General features: G+C 45.4%; 1 protein-coding gene across 5 annotated transcripts in view; it reads right to left on the bottom strand.

Annotated features, from left to right (window-relative positions):
• Positions 1 to 313: 313 nt before the first annotated feature.
• Positions 314 to 25,724, bottom strand: part of nrip1b (nuclear receptor interacting protein 1b) — a 50,956-nt gene continuing 25,545 nt past the window's right edge. For 3 of the 5 annotated variants that reach the window (XM_020048516.3, XM_010870668.4, XM_010870670.4), the window contains one exon: positions 314 to 6,906. In XM_020048516.3, coding sequence (XP_019904075.1) covers positions 2,642 to 6,457 — 3,816 coding nt within the window. In that variant the 5' untranslated portion in view covers positions 6,458 to 6,906 and the 3' untranslated portion in view covers positions 314 to 2,641. Of the gene's footprint in view, positions 6,907 to 7,200; positions 7,625 to 25,724 lie in introns of those variants that run through there. The other 2 variants (XR_002197004.3, XM_034293273.1) reach the window with 2 other exon arrangements.

The following is a 25,724-nucleotide window of genomic DNA, read 5'->3' as shown; positions in this document are numbered from 1 at the left end:
TTTATCCAGGGCACATCTGCTGACCTCCACTCCTGTACTCCCTCCTTTCAATGCCTTTCCTGCCTTTGTTAAGATCTGGCAGCGAACAGATGAACCTAGGACTCGGAATCAAAGTTCTCTGAATCAGAAAATAGATGACTTACACAGGGCTCAGAATGCACGATGAAATAGAAAGCTGAAAAGCAACTGACTATTACTGACACTGACATTATATTGAGCACATTAATAAGAGGGTGAACAATAAAACATGTAATCAACTAATATGAGGAATTACAGTAATGAAAGATTAACATAAATGAAACAAGAGAATAACTCAGTCAAGCATTTTAGTACTTTATTTTTTAGATATCAGTGCAAATTAACACCAAAAAAATGAAAACATAAAAAAATCAAATAATGTTTCAGGTTGTCACATGAAACCCTTTCTTTTTTGCTACAAACGTATGTTTCAGATGCACAATACAGGTTCATGATTGTACTTCATACCTTCACTAAAACCCTCAGACTCTGTCCATCTAAGCTTTCGTCAACCAGTAACAGAAAATAAAATCACAAAAATATTTAATGCACGTTTATTTTCACACATTTTTCTCCACTTGCTCAACAGTCTGTGGTTATTTGGGGACTGTTCATGTTCTAAATGACCCTCTCTCTGTGATAAAAAAGACCTATTATAAGACTTGACATTTTGCCCCATCACCAGTAGGGATACACAGGTAGTTCCCATGCGTCTGCATGCAACAGGCAGCAGTGAGGAGAGTCAGACAGTTTTACACAACACGGCGCAGGATAGATTATCATTTACCACATAGAGACACATGCAAAGAACAAACCAACCAAAAATGGGCATCGCATCCTCTGCCATTTGTATGTACACTATTACGCATAGAATTCATATTTACATTTTTCAGGGCATTAAAAACTAGGGTAATATCTTTTTCTTCAACGATACAAAATAGTTATCTTTCATAATGAAAGTACTATTTACACATATATTTAACCATCGTGAAAATGTATTTTTAATAGAAGAACCATGTACTGAATATGTACTTCATATGTATATGTATTTAAAAAAGATCACATGTAAGACTAAATGGATGACAGCAGTGTGTGAAACTGAAAAAAATACAGTACAATCAAAATAAGGAGCTAGAGATAGGATAAGCCCTCAAAAGACACCAAATATGTCTCAGTGATTATTGGGTGGTAGGTTCACGTCATATCCAGCTGCTTCAAAATGTACCTGCGGATTTCTCTTTATTTCCATGCAATTATTTTTACATTTTAATATGAGCTAAGAAACCACCACGAAAGTAAAAGGTGTCCATAAAGCACAAGAATCAAGAAACACAAAATAAACTTCACAAACTGTCAAAATGTTCAACGGATATCAACACTGACATTTTTTTCATTACATGCCATAAACATATTCAATTTAAAGACACCAAAAGCTAAAACCTTTGACAGTGTAAACACAGGGCTACAATATCAAACAAGACTGTGTTATTTATTCCAAAACATGTAGTTGTATTTCAAAACCATCCTTTTCAATAGATTTTTAATGAAACAGTGATGCAGATACTGCAGTCTTTAACCTGTTGCTTCAAACCTGCATACAAGTTGTACAACACTCAGTGTATGTCCCACAGGCACTGTTGCTTCATCTTTTAAAATAACTTCCAACACAACTAGTCAATAACAGCTGTATTGCCAGTTGTATTACCATATATTAACACAAAGTCACCCTGTATTTGCACTGTCAAAATGTAGCCCCAACAAGTTCATTTCAGATCGAAGCAAAAATGCAATGCGTTGTGAGCACACAGCCTTGCCTGTACGTGGACAGCCAACTCACTGTCTTGCGAAGGTACAGTGGCACCCAATGCAGAACCTTCAAACAGAATAGGATTATAGGTACCGTCAGTGGATTTGATTATGATTGTTGTTCTCAAGGTCTTCCTTTAAAATTTCTTTATTTTGTATGTTTTAATGTATTCCTGTGCTTACCCTGGTAAGACTATCTTAAGGATCTGATCTCAAATGGATGCTCTCTGTCCATCTGAAAACCTCCTGATGGGAAAATAAATATGCAGTGAACTGAGTGCTAACATCTTTCATCAATAATAAATGTAGCTGGAAATGTTCTCTGGAAATGTTTTACGGGTGGCAAAGGAGAGGACATAGAATAGTGATATGTGTGTGCAACACAGACACAAATCATATGGATTAAACCAGACAACTCTTTTGAATGGTGCTTTCTTTCATTCAGTTAAGAATGTATAATACGTACTGTATGGAAATCACCAGTGGCCAGGTCAACATTTGACGATTACCTAATTTTGGTGCAAGTAATTTGACATTCTTTTGAAGGGTTATATCATACTACCCATTCCGTATCCCAAGACATCTAGAATTATGATACAGTAATGAAAATAATGCCTTGAATTCATTTGCTCGGTTCTTATTGAAAATCCTCACTCTGGCATTCTTTCTCATTTCCTCTCATCAAATTACAAATTAATTTGGCAAGTCAGTAAAAAAGCAAAAAAAAAAAAAAAAAAAAAAAAAAAAAACATTGTCATATTTTTCCCCCTTTTGTCTTTTTCACGTTTCAGTTAATAAAAGTCATTAGTTCATAAAACTACCATTTGTCAGAGGAGTCGCTCAGCCGGTCATCCTTGTGGCTGTGCTTGTCGTTGTTGTAAGGAGGGGACAGGGAGGAGTGCAGGGTGGAGTTGGCGGTGGAGCTTAGTCTGTGTTCATATGCAACATGGGCGTCATTACCTGGCTCCTCCTTCACCCTCGCTCCCCCTGACCCCTGGGTCCCCTCTGCCTGGTCCCTCATCTCTCTCCTCAGCTGAGCGCTGCCTTTCTGCAGCATGTAGTAGAGGATGGGGTTGGAGCGGGTCAGCCGGGGGGAGTCCGGGATGGAGTCACAGCCCTCCTCTTCCTCCCGGTCCCGAGCCGCCCACCGCACCGGGCTCTGTGGCTCCTGCTTGACAGGAGTGGAGTCCCGCTTAGGCGAGTCTTGATGGGGTGTGGGTGCTGTGTGGCGCCCCCAGGGGGAGCGCCGGCTGCTGTCCCCTGTCATGGGTGAGGGCAGGGGTCTGAGGTGGCTGGGGGGCCCTGAGTTGAGGGAGCTGTGAGGGTGGTGCCAGGGCAAGGTGGGCAGGTTGAGGAGGTCGTGATGATTGTAGCCTGGCTGATTGAGGTTGAGGCTGCTCCCGTTGGCTTTGCCATTGGCATGCAGGACAGAGGGGCTGGGGGCCCCCCGGGGATGCTGGGACAGCTCCTTCAGACAGTTGTCGGACAGGAGCAGCTGTTTGAGCACATTGAAGCCCCGGCTCTCTCTGGGAAGGAGAACTTCACTGCCGGGGCTCCTGGTTGGAGCCTCCTCCTTAGGACTCCTGTGGCCCCTGTGGTAGTCAGGCTCCTCTGGTCCCTGGCCACGGGCCAGGCTGCTGTGGCTTCCTCCACCATCCACCACTGCCCTCTGAGGGCTGCCATTGTTCAGGCTCTCGGCCAGCTCTGAGCAGAGGCGTCTCTTTTTAGGGCTGGGTCCCTGGTGGTGGTAGTCCTTCTGCTCCTCCTTCACAGGCACGGGGCTGGGCCGGCGATCTGTGTGAAGCTGCGCGGCGCTGGTGTAGTAGGTAGCGCTCTGCTGTTTCAGGAGCTGGCTGAGAAGTCCATATTTAGCGATGACCTCTGTGGGCCGGGGCTCTGTCCTTAGGTCCTGCTGGGGTTCAGAGAGGGGGCTGTGCCTGTCAGGAAACCCTCCTCCTCCACCTCCCTGCCTCTTTCTGCTAGTCACATCCTCACACACTGCGGAGGACAACGGGCCGAGGACCTCCTCCCCTGGTTCAGTTTTGACCTTGACGTCTACTGCTGAGGGCCCATTGGAGCTGTCACAGATGACAGAGGTGCCCTTCTCGTAGCAGCCCCCTGCCGCCGTCTCCACACTGCCCCTCCCGCTGGAGTGCTGTCTGTCTCTGCGGGTGGCCGAGGCCATAGAGGAGGCTGAGGATGAGCTCGTTCCCAGCAGTAGCTGCAGCACGGTGCGACGCTCCAAAAGGTTCTCGATCTGGGATGAGGGGGGCGACATGTCCCCCTGGCGTCCGAACGACGGGGTGCCGCTGCCTGAGGGCCCGTCTGATAGGGGGGTGGTGGTGCTCCTCTGGATGGGGGCATTGAGCCTCTCAAGCAGAGCCAGGGGCCTACCGCCAACCACATCCAGCTCCTGGCTGGGGACTCGCCCGGGACCAACGGGTGGGGATGGTGAGGCGGTGCCGCACTGGGCCAGGTTCTGTAACAGTTTACTGGCGCTGAACGCCGGCTCAGCCGCAGCTTTCTCAGCAGGGAAGGGTTTGGACTTGCAGAGATCCAGAGGGCTGGACTGGACATGGGCATGGGGAGAGGGGTAGGAGAAGGGGGACGGGGTGTTGCTGGGGTCTCGGCTGAGGGAGTACAGGGGAAGGCTTTGGCCTGGTCGATCCAGGGGACTCTGTGTCCTGACCTCCTCCCAGGGGTTTAGTGACTTAAGTGGGCCACGTGACAGACTGGACAGGGTTGCGTCATGTTGCAAATCTGGATTAACCACCATTTTGTTTACCTTGTCGTTATTCCTGCGCTCCAGAAGGAGCTGCATAAGAGTGACCTTGGGGTGGGACTTAAGGTCTGGGCTAATTTCAAGCTCCTTCTTAACCTGGAGGACCTTCGGCCCAGAGGGATCTGGCTTCCACTTGTTTAGCAGGGACTCAGTGAGTTTGTCTAGGGATGAAGAAGAGGAGGAGAGAACATTAGAGGAGGAAGAGAAAGTGGTGGAGGAGGAGGAGGAAAAAACAACAGAAGAACTGGATGAGAAAGCAGTAGAGGAGGAGAAAGCAGCAGAGGAGGAGAAAGCAGTAGAAGGAGAGGAGTAAGAAGTAGCGGTGGAGGAGGTGGCACTAGGCATGGTTTCTGCGGCTCTGTTGCTGGCCTTGTTCCTCATGGAGAGGTCAATAGGAGAACAGCTGGAGTAGGAGCCCTCAGCGTCACTACAGCTCTCCTCTCTCTTGGCCAGGCTCTTCTTCGGGATGGAACACTCGCTGTCGGAGGTGACTGAGGAGCTGCGGCTAGGGGGCAGGACCCCAAAGTCATCCTCCAGGTGTCCGTTCTTGGTCAGCTGCTTCTGGTTGTTGTGGTTGTTGAGGAGTAGAAGGAGCAGGCTGCTGCAGGTCTGGGGGGGCCGGGTGGGACGTGAGTCACAGCTCCGTTTCTCCCTAGTGGGGGTTGGGGGTTGGGTCTGTGGGGTGAGGGGCAAAGGAGGAGGGGTGGGGTGGGGCGAACTGTGGGGCGGCAGCAGGGAGGGGCTCCGCTGCCTGGGGCCGCTGCCGAGTGCCAGTCGGGGGAGTGCTGTTGCCGCGGTCCCATTCTGGGCGGTTAAGGAGCTTAGCGGGTCCGGGGCGGTGGTGGATGTGCTGGTGGGCGGAGCCTCTCCCACACTCGGAGGCCTCTTGTCCTGGGTCTGCTGTGTTGCCATGGCCGCCAGCCTCTCACTGGCCGAGCGGCCGGAGAGCTGGGCCTTGAGGGCTTGCTCCCGACTATATTGCTGCAGGTGGGCCTCACTGGACAGCAGCAGGGCCAGCTGACTGCAGGCCACACTGGGCTTGGGCGAGGGAGCGGGGCTGGACCGGATCTTTACCAGATTGGCGACCGCCTTGAGCCGTTCGGCACAGGACACAGCATCCGTGGCAGCAGGGGCGGTGGTGGGGATGGAGGGAGGGGTGCTGCTCGGTACCGACCTGGGGGACTCTGAGGTCCTGTCCTGGCCGTGGACGCGCCGGCTGTATGGCGTGCTGCTGTGGTTCTGCAACTTGCTCTTCCTCATCAGGCCCTTGAGGCGGCTGGAGGCCATGCCGTAGCAGGGGATCGGCTCCTTTTCCGCGGCAGGAGGGGCCTCGGTGGGCGGAGAGAGCTCGCTCGGGGGTTTGGTGGACTGCTGCGACATGGCCACGCTCTGCAGTCTGGAGCTGAAGGACTGCAGCAGGGAGGCCAGCAGCGTGCTCTCCCCAGCGTGAGGGGAGCCCTCCATGGCGCCGTTTTGCAGGCCACCCGCACCCCCTTGACCGTTCAGCTCCACAGGGGGGGAATTGAGCCTCTGAGCCCCAGGCTCATTCCATGCCCCCGAGCGGAGCAGCCGGGCCTTCTTCAGGTTCTGGGAGGCTGCGTGGTGCAGGGCGGGGCCGTTCCCGGCCTTCTGAACGGTGGCGGCGGCGGGGCCGTGGCTGGGCATTTGGAACGGCCGGGCCGCCTTGTTGACCTGCTCCACTGGGTTGGCATGCCCGTGCGCAGGCTCCGATCTCCGGGTTGCCGTGGCCCCGGGCCCAGCCGCCACGGGATGCATCAGTAAACCTTCCAGATAAGTTAGAACAGCTGAATCCGTGTGTGTCTCAGGGCCAGGCTCCTCCCCATGAGTCATGTTCAATACTAGGATCCCACTCGTATGGTTCAGCACTGCTACTGGGAATGACAAGATCCGCTAGGTCATCAGGTACTGTACTTCCAAAAACGGATAAGAGGTGAGGATGCACATGGGCCGCGACAGTATTTCACAGGTTCTAATATCTACCTGCTCAACGTACAGTAATCCCTCCTCCGCAGCAAAAACGGAAGTCAACAACACACAATAGCGGCCATGACGGGAGCCATGTTGGGGCTCTCACCCGGCCCGTGCTGGCATTCCTGTGAGCCTGTGAACACCGGACGCTTTAGAAAGGCCCGGTCCAGTCCTGTGCCGTGAGCAGTGAAGAAAAAGGTGTCCGTTTGATTTCCCGACCACAGTGATGTTGATGCATTCCGTAGCTGGGGATGTTTGGGACGTCTGTCTGTCGGGAGCCTTTCCACTCTCCTGATCTCACACCCGAGGACCTACGGTAACAGAGACAGAAAGAAAAGAGTAGAGCCAGAGAGCGAGGGAGTGGAAGGGAGAGAGAAAGAGAAACAGTGTGTGAGAAGCAGGGATTTGCTGCACGGCCCCACACAATCACATTCAGTTCAACACCTTGTCCACCATCCCTGTTACTTAGCAACGTTTCAGTTTGACTGCGCACGGCAACCCGCTTTCCATGTGGCTTTTTTTCTCCCCCTCTTTCAACCGAAGCAATGACGATAAATGTAGATTAGGTTTGGATTTTATTCAAATGAAAAATTCAAGCCCACCACCTGGAAAACATTGAGGTCTTCAAGCCGTAAGCCCCTGGTTGCAGTGAGTCTGTGAAGGGCCTGTGAGAGCTGGGGATCATTTCTTATGCAGCTTGTCATTTCAGTGGATAATCCCCCTCCACCCTACTCCCACTCCTCCTGCACTTGAGCATCTCTCACAACCCTGTCTCCATTCTCACACATTAGCTGTGCACCCAGTGAACGCCCACACACACACACACACACACACACACACACGCGCTCCAGTTTTGCGTAATCAATGTTAGAACCATAGAAATGTAGTACCATTAAAAAATCCTATTTTCCATAACCCCTAAACTAACCTTAACACCAATAAAGTGCCCTCATGGTGTAAAGCTCAAACTGGTCTGCAAGGTTCTACTATTCTTGCAGGGATGACTACTATTCAAATCATATTTTCCCTAACCCCTGAACTTGTAACTTTTACTCTAAACCTAACTATTTACCGTAAACAGCCTTTATCCTTATGGGATCACTGACATGTCCCCACAAGCTGGAATGTTCCTCATTTTACCATCTTTGCAGGGATTTTTGGTACTCGCATGTATCGTAAAACAAAGACACACACACACACAGTTCAGCAGTGCTGAAGAAGATAATGTTATTTTGACCAGTGCCTTCCCAGCAGGTCCCTCCTGGCTGCCCTGGTGCCCCTTCGATACCTGCCCTGGTGCCCCTTCGATACCTGCCCTGGTGCCCCTTCGATACCTGCCCTGGTTCCCCTTCGATACCTGCCCTGGTGCCCCTTCGATACCTGCCCTGGTGCCCCTTCGATACCTGCCCTGGTGCCCCTTCGATACCTGCCCTGGTGCCCCTTCGATACCTGCCCTGGTGCCCCTTCGATACCTGCCCTGGTGCCCCTTCGATACCTGCCCTGGTGCCCCTTCGATACCTGCCCTGGTGCCCCTTCGATACATGCCCTGGTGCCCTACTGATACCTGCCCTGGTGCCCTGTTGATACCTGCCCAGCTCCTCTGCCTCTACGCTGGATCCCTGTCTGCACCCTGAAGGAGGCCAAAATAAAATACAAACAGAACTGGATTGATATAAACTGAACTGACTTGACATGAGCCGGTTATGATGTTGAAAAGCACCACCGTTTCCCAAGGCACTGACACAGGCCTCCACAGAAAAGAGATCGGCTCGGCTGAGCTGCCAAATGTGAGTGTGTCTGAGTGTGTGTGTATGTGGGCCCAGTGTACCTGTCACATATTTGCTGTTCAACTGTCAGGAGGGCAAGACACTGACAGTCAGGCAACTGACCACCATTGCTGGTTGCCATGACAGCGGCAGCAGCTACGCCCTGAGAAGACCTGCGGTGTGAACCCTGTCAGGCTGGTGTCTGTGATTACGTCCCACAGTCAAGAGCACTGGACCATAAAGGTTAATTAATACAGAGAGCTTCCACCGCCACTACACCTCAGCTGCCCGTCTGCCTGCCTGACGCCCAGCGTCCCTCGCTGAAGCGGTCTGCCTGTCCCACCTTTGGCGTGGCTCGCTGAGTGGAGACACGGGGTCGGCGTGACAGGACAGCCCTTGATTAGGATGACTGGAGGTCAGTGATGATCCAGTCTAACCTAAATAATGTGGGACAGGACAGTGTAGGCTGTCAAGGAAAGGGCCGTTCATAATCACAATGACTGGAGGATGATGAAATCCAGTCAGCCTAACCTATCTAGGCCAATCATATATGTGGACTGAGGCAGACAGGGCCAACAACATTCTAGGCTGTCTTGAAGAGTGGTTGGCACCGGTTTGAAGCCCCCTTTATGTCCATTCTGGTGCTGTCCACTAGACTAAGGGTTTCTGTAGGAAACAGCCCTATTGTGAAGATTCTTATATATCAGGAATAGAGTAATAATATTTTTGTATCTCAATCCATTACAAAGATAAATCTTCATCAATAGGAAAAAACATAAACCCCTGAGTTTAATTTAACTGCATTTTGCAGCTACTCGGAGTTCACTCCTAATCCCAGGTTCTACGTACCCAGTTTACAAATCAGGTAACTTCACGTGCGGTAATGACTCCCAGTTCAGGAAAGGCTGCATTTATTCAAGGTATATATAGAACGAGTCTGGACAACTTTAGGAATTACTTAATTTCAGATTGGCCCATCAGCGTCAATTAAAGTTCAAGTCCAGCTTTAAGACGACCCAAATCCGACAACAACAAAAACCAACCTGGTCACTTCGGGCTGGACTGGAGCAAAGGACCACCTGACGTCTGTTGTCCTGCTAATCTTAGATGGCAGGATTAGGGCTATTTTCCCGCTGTGCTGGCCAATCCAAGGGCTTAACATTTAAAAAAAGAACACAGGGTTTGGTAGGGGCAGTAAACATGTAAATAAATGTTTACTGTCAAGTCACTTAGCTAGAGACCTGTGTGTGTCACCACATGAGGTTAAAATGGTGGCTGTACCAGAACATCTACTGACATTATGTCAAAACAGAACCAAGCCTCAACTGGTGTTGAATTTTAGGCTTGACTTTAACCCATCAACAATATGGAAAGAAAGATGTAATACCAGATTACAGGGCAGTGAACTGTGTAAATGAAAAGTTAAGCAGGGTCCCTGTCCTGCCTGGAGATAAAAATTGTAAGCTAGGACCTAATGAACAGCAGTGTCCTTGAAAGAATCCCTGACAGAGATGAGGTCAAAAAGTTGCAGGGGCATCAGAAGGAGAAATCCTTCTGTAAAGGAGCACTGTGAACAAATAAATGACCTTAATATATTAAGCCTGTCCTCTAAGCCAGAAGCCAATGTTTGCTTTCAGGAGCAGGACAGGCGATCCAGGCGTGTGTATTACTATTACATTATCTGGCCTGGTGTACATATTGAAAATGACCTTACACATCTGTTAACATGTCATCTCATTGCCGGGCCCCAAAAGGCAGAACCCTCCCCCATCCCCATGGTGAGACACCAGAGGGCCAATGAGCCGCTCTCCACCGACTCCAGTTACCGTGGTGATTATCCATTATCTTTGACAATGTCACACAATGACACCCAAATGCATTCTAAAGTGATTTTCACTACAGTGGCCACGGGCGAAAGGTAGGCCAGCTATGGAGACGAGAGCTTTATCAAGCCCGAACCGAATGGTTGTTCTGCTCCTTCCCAAGCTTTCTCTGTACTCCTCTTCTCTCATTTTCTTTCAATCTTTCTACCTTTCTTCCCTTCCCTTTTCTTCTCCACGGCTCCCCTCCTCTCCATCTTCCTTCTCCTGCCCCCCTCTCTCTCCTCTTCTCTCCTACCCCTACCCACTCCCAATCAACTGTCATCCTTCTTCTCCTCCCTTCCCCATCTCCTCATCTCCTGTCTTCCCTTCTTCTTTTCCTCCCCAGGAATAGGAACAGTGAGGCTAGTGGACTGATCAGACATTCTCTGTGAAATGTCTAGAAATGTCTAGAACAACTGTAATGAATACAACCCAATGCAGATGTCAGGGAATAGATATCCATGTCTGACCTTCAATCCCACTCACATCGGGTGTCAATTATTCGCTACATCCACTAACCCCCCCAACACAAAAAAAAACAAGAGAGTTTGCAAAATGACCTTCATTGTCAGAAATGGTAATCCATTTAAGCTATTTAAAATGTATGAGTCAAAACAAAATAATTAAAAAGGGGAAGAGCCACAGGAGCAGGCAGTTAAAGTCAAGGTCATTCACACCGCCCAGGCTTTCCACTTGACGCAACAGCTGGTGTCCATGCAAAGCTCTGGGCGTTAATAAAAAGTGACAATGCAGCCCAAGCGGTGTGTATCACTAATGTCTGACACCAGCCTGGCAGATGTGTTCTCCCTGCACTAAAGGGGAGTCAAGGTTAAAGGAATTTAAAAGGAGAGGCGATGCCGAAACACTATTATATCATGTAATCTGCAGGCCAGCCTGCTGCAAATACTCAACAGGGTAGCTCACTTACACATGCAGCGTGACCGGCATCTGTAAATTCAATATGGTCTGGCCTGACATGATTAAATAAGACGAAAAGCAAGCTACCGACCTGACCGAATGCAACTGCTCTAACAGGAAGCACAAGTTAACTTACAGAAGGTCGGGAAGTCAGGGGAGAAACTCTGTCTCACCTTGGCGGGGATAAACAAGACAACAGCAGGTTAGTGAACATTGTGAGACTGCAACCAAAGAATACGGCAGATGTGTGTCAATTAAACCAGGATGCATTGAAAACATGGGCAGTGCTGATGTACACAGGTGGGAACGAGGGCACTCCGACCCGGTCATACAGATACACTGACCCAACAACTCATGCATAGTGCCACACTCCTACATTATCTCTCCCTGCGCTTGGTTGGTCTGGCCTCGCCGTGTTGGCCAATTTGTGGGCTAGACCCTGTTGGGCTGGTTTAGGTTAGCTCATGTAATCTAGTGTGGCCTAGGGGAGGGCTAGCCTGCGTTAGAATTGATATGTGCTGGCCAGTGTTGGGCATGCTGTGAGCATGCCTGTCATGGGCTGGTGTAAGCTAGGCTGTGTTGGGCTAGTGTGGGCTAGCACTTGTCGGACTAGATTGGGCTTGGTGTGGACTAAGCAGTGCCCACTTGATACTCACACAGGGCCTATGGGGTCATGTTGACCAGGTAGCAGAATGATGGGATGTAAAGGCAGGCTGAAAGGGGAGGAGCCCCTTGGTGATCCAAATCTTTCACCCTGGGCCCTGCACTGCAAGGGAGACAGTCCTAAAAAGGAATGGCTGCCCCAGCCAATGGGTCCACAAGAAAACAAGACGGCTATCAAAATGTTTGTGTCCATAGTAAATATTTGTGCAGCAACGGAAGAGGGCTATTTCCTGACCAAGAGTACCCGTGCGAGAGAGAGGTAGGGTTGGAGAACGAGTGTGTTGATTAAAACACACACATTCCTTAATCTTAATGAGCTGTGACCATTATCAATCTAAACCAATTCACTGCTATTGGTTGTCCATGCTAATCATTATGGGTGTGACAGTTTAAACGTTTAAACAATTGTGAGATCAAAACCAAAATAATATTCATATTTTTTTTCACAAATTAAAACCATAGTCGTTTTTTTTTGCAAAACTACCCTTAACAATTCACAATCATCATAACCAAATGAATACATACTATAATGATGCTGTAGCATTAGCAGGACAAAAGAATAACAATGTTTTAGCAACTGTATTTAGGCTAAACTGTACATGTTGTTATTTACCCATATCTTGTGATTACATTGCAGCTGCACTAACTCCATCAAACCGAGAGAACATTACAATAGCTAGCTGATGCTTGTCTAACTGAGAATTAAGGATGCACCTATACCACCATTTAATTGTCCACATCGATTCCCGAGTACTGAACTTGAAGTATCTGTCGATACAGAGTGCCGATTCAAATGTTAATTTTGTTGACATGCACTGTTATTGCCTTGCCATGATTCTTGTGCAAGACAGAATTGTATATCATCATATTTTTTATTAACAACTGTCGCAATGTTAAACTAAAGTGGTACTTACACCATTTTAACTAGGGATGTGCACTGGACATTTATTAGCAGAATAACGCGTTATTGTTCAAAACTGAAATACATGTTTTTAAAAACTACTGATAAACAAGAGCTGTAAGCCTAGGCTACTAAATAACGTGTGAAGGAGTGGGTACCGTTCTCATCTAACATCGGCTCAACCGCCAGTTCGTGTGAGAAAAGAGCGAGCGTGCTTATGAAGGAATAACCTGGTCTCAGGTGACTACATAGACTATTTTATGTAAATCTTTGAAAGCTGAATTCGTAAGATATACGAATTAGGTGAAGTAACGTCAGAGTAATAATCCAGAAAAAAAGTGAAAGGCTGTGTTTCAAACCCGGATCTTTCCACTCCGTAGATGGGGAGATGGGTGCGCTACCCACTGCTTCAAATAGGAACTTCCTGACAGAGGCAGCCAGTAGTGGTATTACAATATCAATATGTTACAAGAGATTTTCTTTCTAACCTTAACCTTAACCCTAACCTTAACTCCAGTGCTGTGATACCTAACCTTAACCCAAACCCTAGCCTTAACCCCAGTTCTGTGATACCTAACCCTAACCAAGCATTAACCTAATCTTTTTTGTTTTCTAACCTTACCCCAAACCTTAACCCTAACCTTAACTCTAGTGCTGTGATGCATAACCTTAACCCTAACCTTAACCCCAGTGCAGTGATACCTAACGTTAACCAAACGTTAAAATGCATTCATTAAATACTGTAGCAACCTTGGTAAGACCATCACTCATCCCTCTAAATCCATAATCCCTGTGTGGATCAGTGGGTAGGCCGCAAGCCTGCGGAGCTGAACGTTGCCGGTTCAGAATCATTTTTGAACTGGCAAGTATGTAATGTATGATACGTTTTTGTACTTGTAACATACGATATGTTTGTCTGGCATTCGTAACATATTATACATTTTAACAGCATTAGTAACATATGTTACGTTTTAGCCAAATTGTAATGTATTATAAAAAACGTAACATATCATACAAAATCGAGTGCTATGGATTTGCGTAAAATAGTCTACGTAGTCCCCTGAGATCAGTTTGCGAGGAAACAGTGTGGTAAAATCTCAAGCGCCTTTAGGTTCCAAAAGCCTAAATTAACATAAATATATTCCATCTTCCCTTGAAGTAGTTAACTTTCCTCCACCTGCTAACAAGGAGCACATAAAAATGACTATGTATAAACATTATATAATAGAAAAAAAAATATTATTCAATAAACATCCATAATTTTTGTAACATCAAATCTAATTTTAAATCTAAAATATAATACACTCCATTGACACGGTGGAGTGAGGCATTTGTGGAAATTCAATTTAAAATAGGAAAGGGGATACATATTGGACAAATAGTTACAGCAGAGAAAACTAGGGATGTGACAAACTGAGAATGATCCTTATAGTTTATCCAGTCATGTTCTTATCTCTATTTGGTTGATCATACATTTCCATATGAATTAGCATGTTAAGCTTGTTGTTGTCCAATCACAACACGATCAAAGTAACACAAGATAAACTTTAGGCACTTCAAGAGATAGAACTAAAATTAAAGGCTGTAAAGCACCAAACAGGTAGGCTTGCTATTTAGATATCGATCTGAATGGAATTGGATATTAGAAATCTAAAAGTGTTGTATTCTAGCTTAAGCTTCTCTACTGTCATGCCTTTAATCACTTTGTAAAGTTTGCTACTACCAGTTTTCCAGAGGCTGTTATAAGTGTAAGTAATTCCAGACTGCAGACATTATTGTGGTTGTTGTTGAATTCACTAGGCATAGCCCGCATGTTTCCGGTGTCCCCATCACCAATGATTCACATGTTAAGGAAATTGTCTGTTTGTCACCTCCCTACTAACAAAACACATCTTTATTCAACAGCATATTCACACACAAAATCCGAGCAGCAGAAAGCATCAAGCCATTTTCCATATGAAGGCGCCTCAGCTGAGGGGTTTGAGGCTGGAAGTACTGGAAGCCATAACAGCTGATTAGCCCAGGGCCATGGAGCCGAAGGACACATCCAGTCATCTAGAAGCCCGCTGAAGGTATTTGAACCAGACCACTCTGCTGCCGATTATGATGATGGCTAAGGGAAATATGCCTCTTTTCCACTGAAATCATCTGCCCCTCCCTGTCTCAGTCTGCTGCTGCCCAGGACATTGGCTACTAACCATGTAAAGAAAATGGCCTTTAATCAACGATTTCCATAATATCCTTGGATTCTATCCTAAACAGCTCCCCCTTTCTCTGTTCTTTCTGTGTGTGAGTCAGCAGTATGGGGCTTTATTGGGTTAAAGGAGTAGTCTGCTGATTATAGGATGAGTAATGCTGGGATGCTTTGTGAATAAAAGATGGCCAGCCTGTAACAGAGGACTAAGTGACAGAAAAAGAGGGGACATCTCTGCCTGCTCCCTAATCATTTTACCATTCATAATACCATTGACCTACTTCACAAGGAGTTTTTAAATCATTCTAATGCTTTAGCCCACAGTGAGCTCGGAGAATGACAAGCGTAGGGAAAGATCTGGTACAATCAGCAAAAATGTTGATACATCAGAATAGCCATTTCTCCTCTCTTTGTGCAATTTGTTTTTATAGATTCAACTAAGAATACATTCTCATTGAAAGTCAAAATTAAATAAACACATTGAATAATTTAAAGACACTTAAACCAGCAAAGGATGCATGTAATTATTAAAAACCAGCGATTGTTACATGTAAACGTTCAGGAGATCTCTAGCAGGCAGTAAAACAGCAGCACCAATCCAGTTGGCATGCCAAAAGCCAGCATATTGCAATTAAGATCCCAGACCACTCTAAACACCAATTAGCACTATACCTGGCACTGCAGTGGCAAGCCCGACCCAGTATTCATTGTGCTGAACCACAAACACCTATGTTAATTTACTACAACACGTGCTATAGTGCTAATATACTACAACACACAGGCTAATATAACAGAACATTCTGCTAGCGTAGCTTCAAGAATAAAAACAAAAAATACAATCATCTGAAGTGAAATGGGACTGATTCCAACCCTAGTCCTGAATCAGTGTTTCTAATGCAAATAAATTACATCACCCAGCTGACTCACAAAGATTTTGCTTCTTGAGCAAAATTGAGATGTTATTAAATGTAGAACAAAGCAAATAGAAATGCGTGACTCTACATTAAAGAACATATTCCATTCAACTCCTTGGGTTATGTTGGACTCATTATAAAGTAATTAGGACAATTGCATCCGTCTTAGTATTGTTGCCAGATCTTTTCTGAATAAATCTATCCAGCCATATTCTGCTGGAGACGTTCTGGCCCCTTTCATTTTACTGTCAATTAATCTACAGCAGCTAACGCACTGGTTACTATATCTGTCAATCAGGCCCACCTCTAGCCATGTGAGAACAGACAGGCTGCTTCTGACTGTAACTGGGTTATGGTTACAAAAAACAGTCTTTCTTGAGCCTACAGCCAACTCAACACACAGGTCCTACAAATGACCCCAAACTACCCCAAACCTCTAGAAATTACACAAAAAGTGTTTAACAGTTTTTACTGCACAAGTGTTGCCCAATATAACCCATACAAAGGTATACTTTGTTTAAAGGAGTGAACAAAGTAAAATGATGTATGAAATTGTACTGTGCAATGAGTGCTATTTCATTTGGCGCAAATTATCTTCTAGATTTAAGGATTTGTTAAGTAGAAAGGCAGAGTAGACAAGCCTACACTGATACAACAGGCTGTTTCAGGTGCCTGTCCACCACACGTTTGAATGCTGTGTCACCAATTATGATGCTGAGAGCCACTGAGGGGGATAATGCTGTGAGGTTAAAATATTGTCAATTGATGATTGGGAACGAGAAGTTGTGCTCTGTTACTTAGTCCTGTTACTTAGCAGTAATGGAAGGGAACGGGTGAGGGGAAACAGCAGACTAGGCTGTGTGGTGGTAGATACATCAGAAAAACCCAAAAGAGGATTAGTCTGTAGTGTATGCTAGGATAAGCAATGCACTGTTGGGTAGCCAACACAAGTCTTCTTTGATTGCAAGGCGAACACGGACACACATCATGCTCCCCTACCTTGTCATCCTTAGCTGTGGAGGCTGATACAGGTAAAGTGTAGTAATCAATTTGCTCTACTGGCAGGAGCACTCCTGCAGAATACTAATCAGGCCCTCGACTCCTCTCCCCTCCCTCATTCACATCTCCCTCCCTCCACTGACTCTGTTCGCACTCTTTCTCCTTCCTTGCTCACCTTTCTCATGACTTGACACCCCCCTGTGCCCCGGACCTGACCAAACTCTAAAGGTGGGCCTGCTGTCTTCTGCAGAGATAACTGCTGTCACTAATCAAGCCTACGAGCACCGGGCCGTGGGATTAAAGAGCCAGCACAGCTTGACACAGGCATTAGATAGAGCCACACACACACAAATACACTCACACAATGAGGTCAATATGAAAACTGTAGCGACCCAGAAGTGTCTCGCCCTACAAACACAAAACATTGGCATGCAAACTAAACAAGGAGAATGGAACACGATGGAACTGGAGAATGATTACAAACTAACTCACAGCAAAAAAAACACTGGATGAAAATGTACACCTACAGTACCTTTCGTTTTCACTATCAATTTCTTCCCTTTCATATAAAATCAAACAGCTTTACCAAAGCTGTCTTCTTTTTACAACCTTTTCATAATATATGAACAGGCGACGGCAGTAACAATCCTGTTCAATTCCACAAATAGACCTGGACATGACTGCAGTTGTATGTTTAAAAAGACCACCATAGGCCTCTGTGTAAATTGGGGCTATGGGACGTACCTCGCTTGTCAACCAATCACAATGTTTCAAAGAAATGCTTTGACAATGTTCTGCTAAGCGGCTTATTTGCGTTTTTAACAAAAATACAGTTGTTGAGGGCATCTGTAAGCTACCAATGTGCGTACTATCTAGCAAGTGCAGTGAGAGAAGGAAGAGACAGAATCCTAAAAGTTACTTGTTTACATCATCCTACTGTCATGCAAGTGAGGCGGAAATGTATATTCTGTTAAAAAGAACAGATAATAAATAGAATATTGGCTTTGGCTCTGTTTGAAAATATAATTCCCTTTAATAATTATCTTGCAACAATGTTGTTTGGGATTTCCAAAACTATTATTTTGTTTTCACTGTTAAAGTAAGGAATTCACAAACTATAATTTGCATTGTACAATTATACAGCTCTGGAAAAAATTCTGAGACCACTCCTAATTTTTCTTAAATCAGCATCGGTACATGTATGGCAGCCATTCCATTCCAATGTCTGTAAAATTCCAACACAGGCAGACCTCATTTTACTTAATGAGGTACTGATTGGGTAAAAACCACTGCTGTGGTCATCACAATCCTCTTGCAATAGGACCAGCTGGAAGGCAAAAACAGTGCAAATAGTACCTCAAATTTAATTTGAATTAAAAAAATAACTATTCAGCATGAAAAAAGAGTGAGGATAAGAAAGGTTAAATTCTGTTTTTACTGGCAGATGGATACAATGAGCGTCAGGTTTGTTCCATCCTGAAAAGTTCAAAGACGGCAGATCATAAGAACAAGGTCAAGCAACAGACACTGAGAACAACAAAGCTACAGACTGGCAGAGGGCGAAAATGACTGTCCACTGACCGAGATGACTGTCAACTCATTCGAATGTCAATCAACAACCGTAGGATGACATCAAGTGACCTACAAAAAGAATGGCAAACAGCAGCTGTGGTGAAGTGAACAGCGAGGACAGTTCATAACAGGCTCCTAGGGGCAGGACTGGAGTCGTGCAAAGCTAGAAAAAAGCCCTTCATCAATGAGAAGCAAAGAAGAGCCAGGGTGGAGTTTGTAAAAGACCGTAAGGATTGGACCGTAGAGGAATGGAGTAAGGTCATCTTCTCTGACGAGTCAAATTTTCAGCTTTGCCCAACACCTGGTCATCTAATGGTTAGACAGAGACCTGTAGAGGCCGACAAGCCACAGTGTCTCGCACCCACTGTGAAATTTGGTGGAGGATCGGTGATGATCTGGGGATGCTTCAGCAAGGCTGGATCTTTGTGAAGGACGCATGAATCAATCAAGTACAAAGTTATCCTGGAAGAACACATGCTTCTTTCTGCTATGGTTTTTCCAGCAGGACAATGCTCCATGCCACACATCCAGGTCAATCTAGGTGTGGATGGAGGACCCCCAGATCAAGACCCTGTCATGGCCTGCCCAATCTCCAGACCTGAACCCCATTGAATACCTCTGGAATTTGATCAAGAGGAAGATGGATGGTCACAAGCCATCAAACAAAGCTGAGCGACTTGAATTTTTGTGCCAGGAGTGGCATAAAGTCACACAACAGCAATGTGACAGACTGATGGAGAGCTTGCCAAGACACATGAAAGCTGTGATAAAAAAATCAGGATTATTCCACCAAATATTGATTTCTGAACTCTTCCTAAGTAAAAAAATTAATATTTTCTTTGCATTATTTGAGGTCAGAAAACAATGCATCTTCTTTTAGTTATTTTGACTAGTTATTTTCTACAAATAAAAACTATAAATGGAATTTGGGAGTAATGTTGTCAGTAAGGTTGTTCTTCTTATAGAAGAAATTTTCATTTTACTCAAACACATACCTATGAATATTAAGACCAGAGAAACTGATAATCTTACAGTGGTATCTTAACTTTTTTCTAGAGAGGTATACTAATGCAACAAACTCTATTCTACCTGCTTAAACTACTATACTATAACAGAAGCGTATGTGATTGAATATTAATGGGTTCATTCAAATAGACGCCCACTCACACCTACTTCCACATGTCAGTGGGGCACAACACCCCGGTTTAAAAGAGGGTCATATGTACATTGACCAATTTTTTTCCTTCCTGAAATTGGTACAGTACATGAACACAATTCACAATGCTTCATCATCCTGTGTGCGTATCGAATGAAAAGGCACAAACTCAACCGAGAACTTAAATATATTATTATTTGTGTACATTTAGGGCCTATAGTGCATGTGCTTTTATATTCTTATTTATATTTATTAGCCGTCATTGTCATTTGTTTTCATTTACAGCCGTGCTTTATGAGGGCAGTCTCATTCCCTGACTCCACAGGATCTACTGGTTAATGTAGTGTATCTGTCAGTCTGTCTGCCTGTAGGCAGGGGCAGTGAGACTGCCTCCTCAGTCCCAGTGCTGTATGCATACAGAGACAGGCCAGCCGTGGAGCATAGATAGGAGAGAGGAGAACGCCACCCTATGCATCAGCAGGGATATTTCATTATGTACATAACGAGTGCCATTAATCGCTCTTAACAAGAGGACACAACCTCACCTTGGCAGTCTCACATGCACAGCAGTGGGGGGGGGGGGGGGGGGGGGGGGGGGGCTGTGGAAGGGAGAGTGAGGGGAGGGGACAGGCATAGAAATTAAAATTCACCACACTCAGGGATCTGCCATCTCCTGTGCTGCTGCCTGACCGACCAATACCCCAGCCAGAGAGTAAACTGAGCTGAGCCGGAAGCCAGAAGCCCCCATAGTACGGGAGGACTGGATAAATACATGAAAGAAGTGAGTGAGAACGATTGACTGGGAGTAGGTAAATACATAAATACAAGTGGAAAATACTGCAGAGGTGATGCCAGCAGGGCTTGTGCCCTTGACACACTGACATGGGGCCACTGTCATGTGACACTCCGTCATTCACCGCACGGCCACCTGGCAGAGTCCCCACCTTCCCCTGACCTCATCCTCCAGTGACCCCACACTGTTCTCTCTGCCCCCCCCCACCCGTGCCCCCCTCTACCCTCCCCCGCGGCAAGGTCGGGAGGGTCACTGTGTCCTCATCTGTAATCCGCTGCCATTCGTCAGCAGCCCCGGCCCAGGCTGGAGGAGAGAAGAGAGGCAGCCGCTTCGACGAGGGGAGAATGCCCAATTAGGCAGCTGTCACACACACACACACACACATACACACAGCCCAGCACAGTAGAGTGGGGGAGAGCAGGGCTGGGAGAAAGGGAGGGAGGGTGAATCAGCCTACTGTCTACCGACGGGGAGACAGGGTGGGGGCAATGAGCAACAGGGGACATGTATGACCCCTTCAGCTATGTGTGTGTGTGTGTGTGTGTGTGTGTGTGTGTGTGTTAGAGTGTGTTTGGGAGGTTAAGGAAGGAACTACAGGACAGCCATGTATGAACTGTGTCAGACATGTCCCTTTGACTACATGTAATGTGAGAGGGGGAGGCATGAGGAAGGAAGGTTTGTGAAGCCACTATTTATTTTCAATGCCGTTTACTATCAAATCATTGCCTATCCTAATCACCCTTCCTAACATTGGGCATTCACATAGCCCCACTGACTGCCTTTCCACTGGGGTGGATTTTGACATTTCAACCGGTGCCATCTCTCTTTCTCTCCCCAGGAGATTTGTCAATGATAATGTCTACTCTCCATCAATAGGCTGCACATGATTAAAACATAAAGGAGCAGTACACTGAAACTGGGACCGTTACTGAAGGCTTTCTCATTTTGTCAGAAGTTGATCGTAGGCTTTTTGTACACAAAATGACAGTTAAAATGTTTTACTAAGCCATCTTCCTACCTAGTCATTCTACATGTGTGTGCATGGACTGAGGAGGTCTAAAGTCCGACGGAACAAGAAAGGACTTTCCAGTGTGTTTCGAAATATGCCAGAAATGAAATGGCTGACAAACAGCTTCTAATTGGATAATTCATCATCTCAACACATCTGTTTTGAGTAATGAGAAAAGTAATCAGCATAAATGATACAAAGGACTGCTTACCAGACAGGAAACAGCAAGATTTATACCGTGGCCAATCACCACTCACCACTCCTTATTGATTGTTTAGTCTATATAGTTTTCCTCTTACTCAGAAAAAAGTAAACATTGTTTTATACTTTCTGAATGACAAATGCGTGCAAATGGGGATTAAGGCTAATATGCGGGTGGAGTTTGAATGCATTTTAAAAGTTTAGCTTTTCTGTTGAGTTTGATCTTCAGGTGAAAGTCCACCACCAGAAAAGGACACTAATCTATTGAAGGGCCTTACCCGCAATCTATCTCCTCAACACTGTGTGCCAAGCACATAGGCATAGCTAGATCAAGACAGGCATATGTGCAAATAATGCCTGGCAGCTACACCCCTCTCCCCAATCTGCACCCCAATATTGTCCTGTTGTACCCTGAGTCGGCCTGGGTAGTAGATAAGTTCAGCACTACAGGGCACGATCGGCACGCCCAACTTTTAACCCGTAAAAACCTGTGAGGACTTTTCCACTATGTGCAAACAGAATAGGGAAATACACAACAGATCAATCTGATCAGATATATGTGGTAATTTCCCAGAGGAGGATGGGCAGGGGAAGACACAAATAATAAACACACAAGTGGGAAAAGTCCCCAAAGTTAAATTAAATCAATCAATCCAACTGCATTTAAGTGACAAGTGGATTTAGTACCCATCAGACAGTTAACAGTCACTGAAACGGAAAGAAACTCAGGTGAGCGGGGCTTGCACATTGCTAATCTTTATTGAGCTTGCTTTAAAGCCACTGGCTGTGGATGTGGTGTGGTCAAGACCAAACGGTTCCCCGGTAAATTTTGTGATATGTTGTGTGTGAGCAGATGTGTGGCGCACAATGTGAAAAAATATTCTATCCAAATGTGGAATTTCATGGCCATCTGAGGTATGATAGAGATTCTAATAATAAACTATGCACATTCAAACAACATTTTACAGATCCAGCTCAAATTGGGAGGTATTATGTGTTATTCACAAACGTCCCACCCAACACAGAAGATGACACTATAGTCAGCAGCCATCAACATCCGGGAAGATAACCGGCTATAACGCTGTTTTTATAATCCATTGTTGTTAGCTGAGACAGACAACCTCTTCACATCCAAACTTGAATTTAGAAAATAGTATATAAAAAAATCAATTTAGAGATACCAACTACACCAGCTATAACGCTGTCTAATGTAAACTCTTTGTTGCTCAAAACAGTTAATGCTAAGTTAGCTAGTCAATGCTAGCTAGGTAACAATCATCCCATGGACACAGCATAATTATGAAATATTGTGGCATCAGAAAAGTCTTCAAACCCCTTCACTTTAGCCACATTTTGTAGTATTATAGACCGAATTTACAATTATTACATTTATTTTTCACCATCAATCTACACACAATACCCCATAATGCCAAAGCAAAAACCCTTTTTAATTAGTGCCGATTTATTAACACAAGCTGAAAAATGTCATGTACATATGTATTCAGAACCTTTGCCATGACATTTCAAATTGCGCTTAGATTTATCCTGAGTTCATTGAGATGTCTCTAGAACTTAATTGGTGTTAATTTAATTGATTGCATATTATTTAGAAAGTCTATATAAGGTTCAACACTTCACAATGCATATCGGAGAAAAATTAAGCAATGAACTTCAAGGAAATGTCCACAGACTTCTGAGATTTATGTTGCAGCATATAGTTGGGGAAGGTTCTAAACAAATTGCTCACACATCGAGAGAGCACAGTGGGCTCCATCTTTGTGAAGTTTGGAACCACGAAAGCTCCTCACGGAGTTGGCCATCTGGCTTACTAAGTAACCAGACAAGACGAGCCTTGGTGAGGGATGTGACCAAGAACCCAATGGTCACTCTAGTGGAGATGAGAGAACCTGACAGAAGGACAACCATCTGTGCGGTGCCCTATCATTTAGAACTTTAGGGTAGAGTGGCTAAGCAGAATCCACTTTTGAGCAATATCACATACAGTCTGAAGGACTCTTTGAGCATGAGGAAAAAGGTTATCTGGTCTGATGAGACCAACATCAAACTAGTAGGCCTGAAAGCCAAGGGCCACATCTGGGGAAAACAAGGTAACACTAATCACCTGGCTACTACTAGCCTTACGGTGAAACATGATGGTGAGGATGCTTTTCAGTGGCAGGGACTGAGAGACTGGTGAGGACTGAGAGACTGGTGAGGACTGAGGGAAGGAGGAATGGAGCGAAAACCTGATACAGAGCAAAGAAACTCAGACTGAGGCGAAGATTCATCTATCAGCACAACAACGACCACACAGTCAAGACAATGCTGTAATGGCTTCGGTACGAGACTGTGAATGTCCCTAAGTGTGGCTTAGCCAAAGCATAGACTTGAATTTCATTGAACATCTTCAGGGAGACCTGAAGACAGCAGTTCACTGACACTCCCCATCCAATTTGACTTAGGTTCATAGGATCTATCTTGAAGGAGTAATGGGAGAAACTGCCCAAATCCAGGTGTGCAAAGCTTCTAGAAGCATACCCAAGAAGAATCAATGCTGCTAGAGGCATACCCAAATAGAGTCAAACCTACTAGAGGCATACCCAAGAGGAGTCAATGCTGAGGCGCTCTACAAAATTCTGAATACTTATGTACGAGATATTTTTGTTTTTAGATGTAAATAAATTGGAACATTTCTAAAAGTGTATTTTTTGTTTGTTATTAGAGAGGTTTGTGTATATATATATGGCAATAATTGTTTTAGATCAATTATAAATTCAGTCTAGAACATACATTTTGGAGAAATGTGGAAGGGACTGAACAATTTCCAAAACCACTATACAATCTCCACATAATAACAAAGACATTATCGACTACAAGCACTAACCTGTTCCACATTTCATGGTGTGTACATTATTGCAAGCTATACCTCTCACTTGGCACACAACATGTTATTAATCTATGGGTCACAGTAGCTCCAATTTAATAGTAGCTTTCAGACCTTCAAAATATTGTTCCCACTCCTGCCTGTGTCTTGGCTTCTTTCTAGCTACTGGCTTTGTCATCCTTCCAGTTCATTACAAATGTGTTTTGCTGTTGGTACAGAGTCCAAAATACATCCCAAAATCCAGCACCTTCCTACCAGTGTCACACACCAACCCACAGACCCCACCTTAAGTCCGCTAGTGGAAACAGAGAACTGCTGTTTTGGGGTTAAGCAGCAGGGATATGCTGCATCTAAGGAAATGCAGCATATTGGTGCCAATAAAACTGTTCATGCCACAGTTACTGATGGCCATGAAAACCTCCCAGTTACACACTCCAAAACGGTTCATGTCACAGTTACTGATGGCCATGAAAACCTCCCAGTCACACACCCCAAAATGGTTCATGCCACAGTTACTGATGGCCATGAAAACCTCCCAGTTACACACTCCAAAACGGTTCATGCCACAGTTACTGATGGCCAAGAAAACCTCCCAGTCATACACCCCAAAAAAACAGTCTAGACCTACATGTTAGGATATTTAGTCAGATGGAAAGAGATTATGCCCCATCTGATTGTAAAATTATCCCATTATCTTAAGCATACTGCTAGAGAATGGCCCACCCCCACCCCACCCTCCCCTTCCTGTTCTCTTTAATGTCACATGACCTTGAGCGGCATCAGTGGCACGGCAAGTAGGAGCTGCCTGGCCTGCAGGCGCCCTTGAACTGGATCTGCAAGACAAAAAAACAACTTCACGCTGCACCCTGATAGACATCTCAGATCTCCTCCATCCCTGTCTCTTCTTCCCTCCCTCTCTCCCAACCCCTTTTGTATTCCATCTGCACTGCTCTTATCTGTCCCTCCAGTGGGAAAAGATTTATCAGGAGGCTGTATCTTTAACGTCCCTATCAGACCAAGATAGAGACAGAATTTCAAAATGTCTGACCTGGCCTGGTCGTGTCAATGTATTTTTAAACCTCTCCACCACCTCCTTGTTCTTCTGGTTGGAGCCCCCTTGCCATTTCCAGACAAGTGTTTTTGGAACACACCTGTGTGTGAACGTTTAACTATCCTGGTTGGGACAAAAAAATCTTTGCAAAGATATTAAAACAATTTGAACTTGAAGGACATTTCGCAGGTGCCCATGAGGATAAATATTTGGTTAGGTTAAGTTACAATTGGGGTAAGGTGTGTG

Source organism: Esox lucius, chromosome 7, assembly GCF_011004845.1.
Source record: "Esox lucius isolate fEsoLuc1 chromosome 7, fEsoLuc1.pri, whole genome shotgun sequence".
Classification (NCBI taxonomy): Eukaryota; Metazoa; Chordata; class Actinopteri; order Esociformes; family Esocidae; genus Esox; species Esox lucius.
Note: the sequence above shows the minus strand (reverse complement) of the source record. Positions and strands in the feature narration are given on the sequence as shown.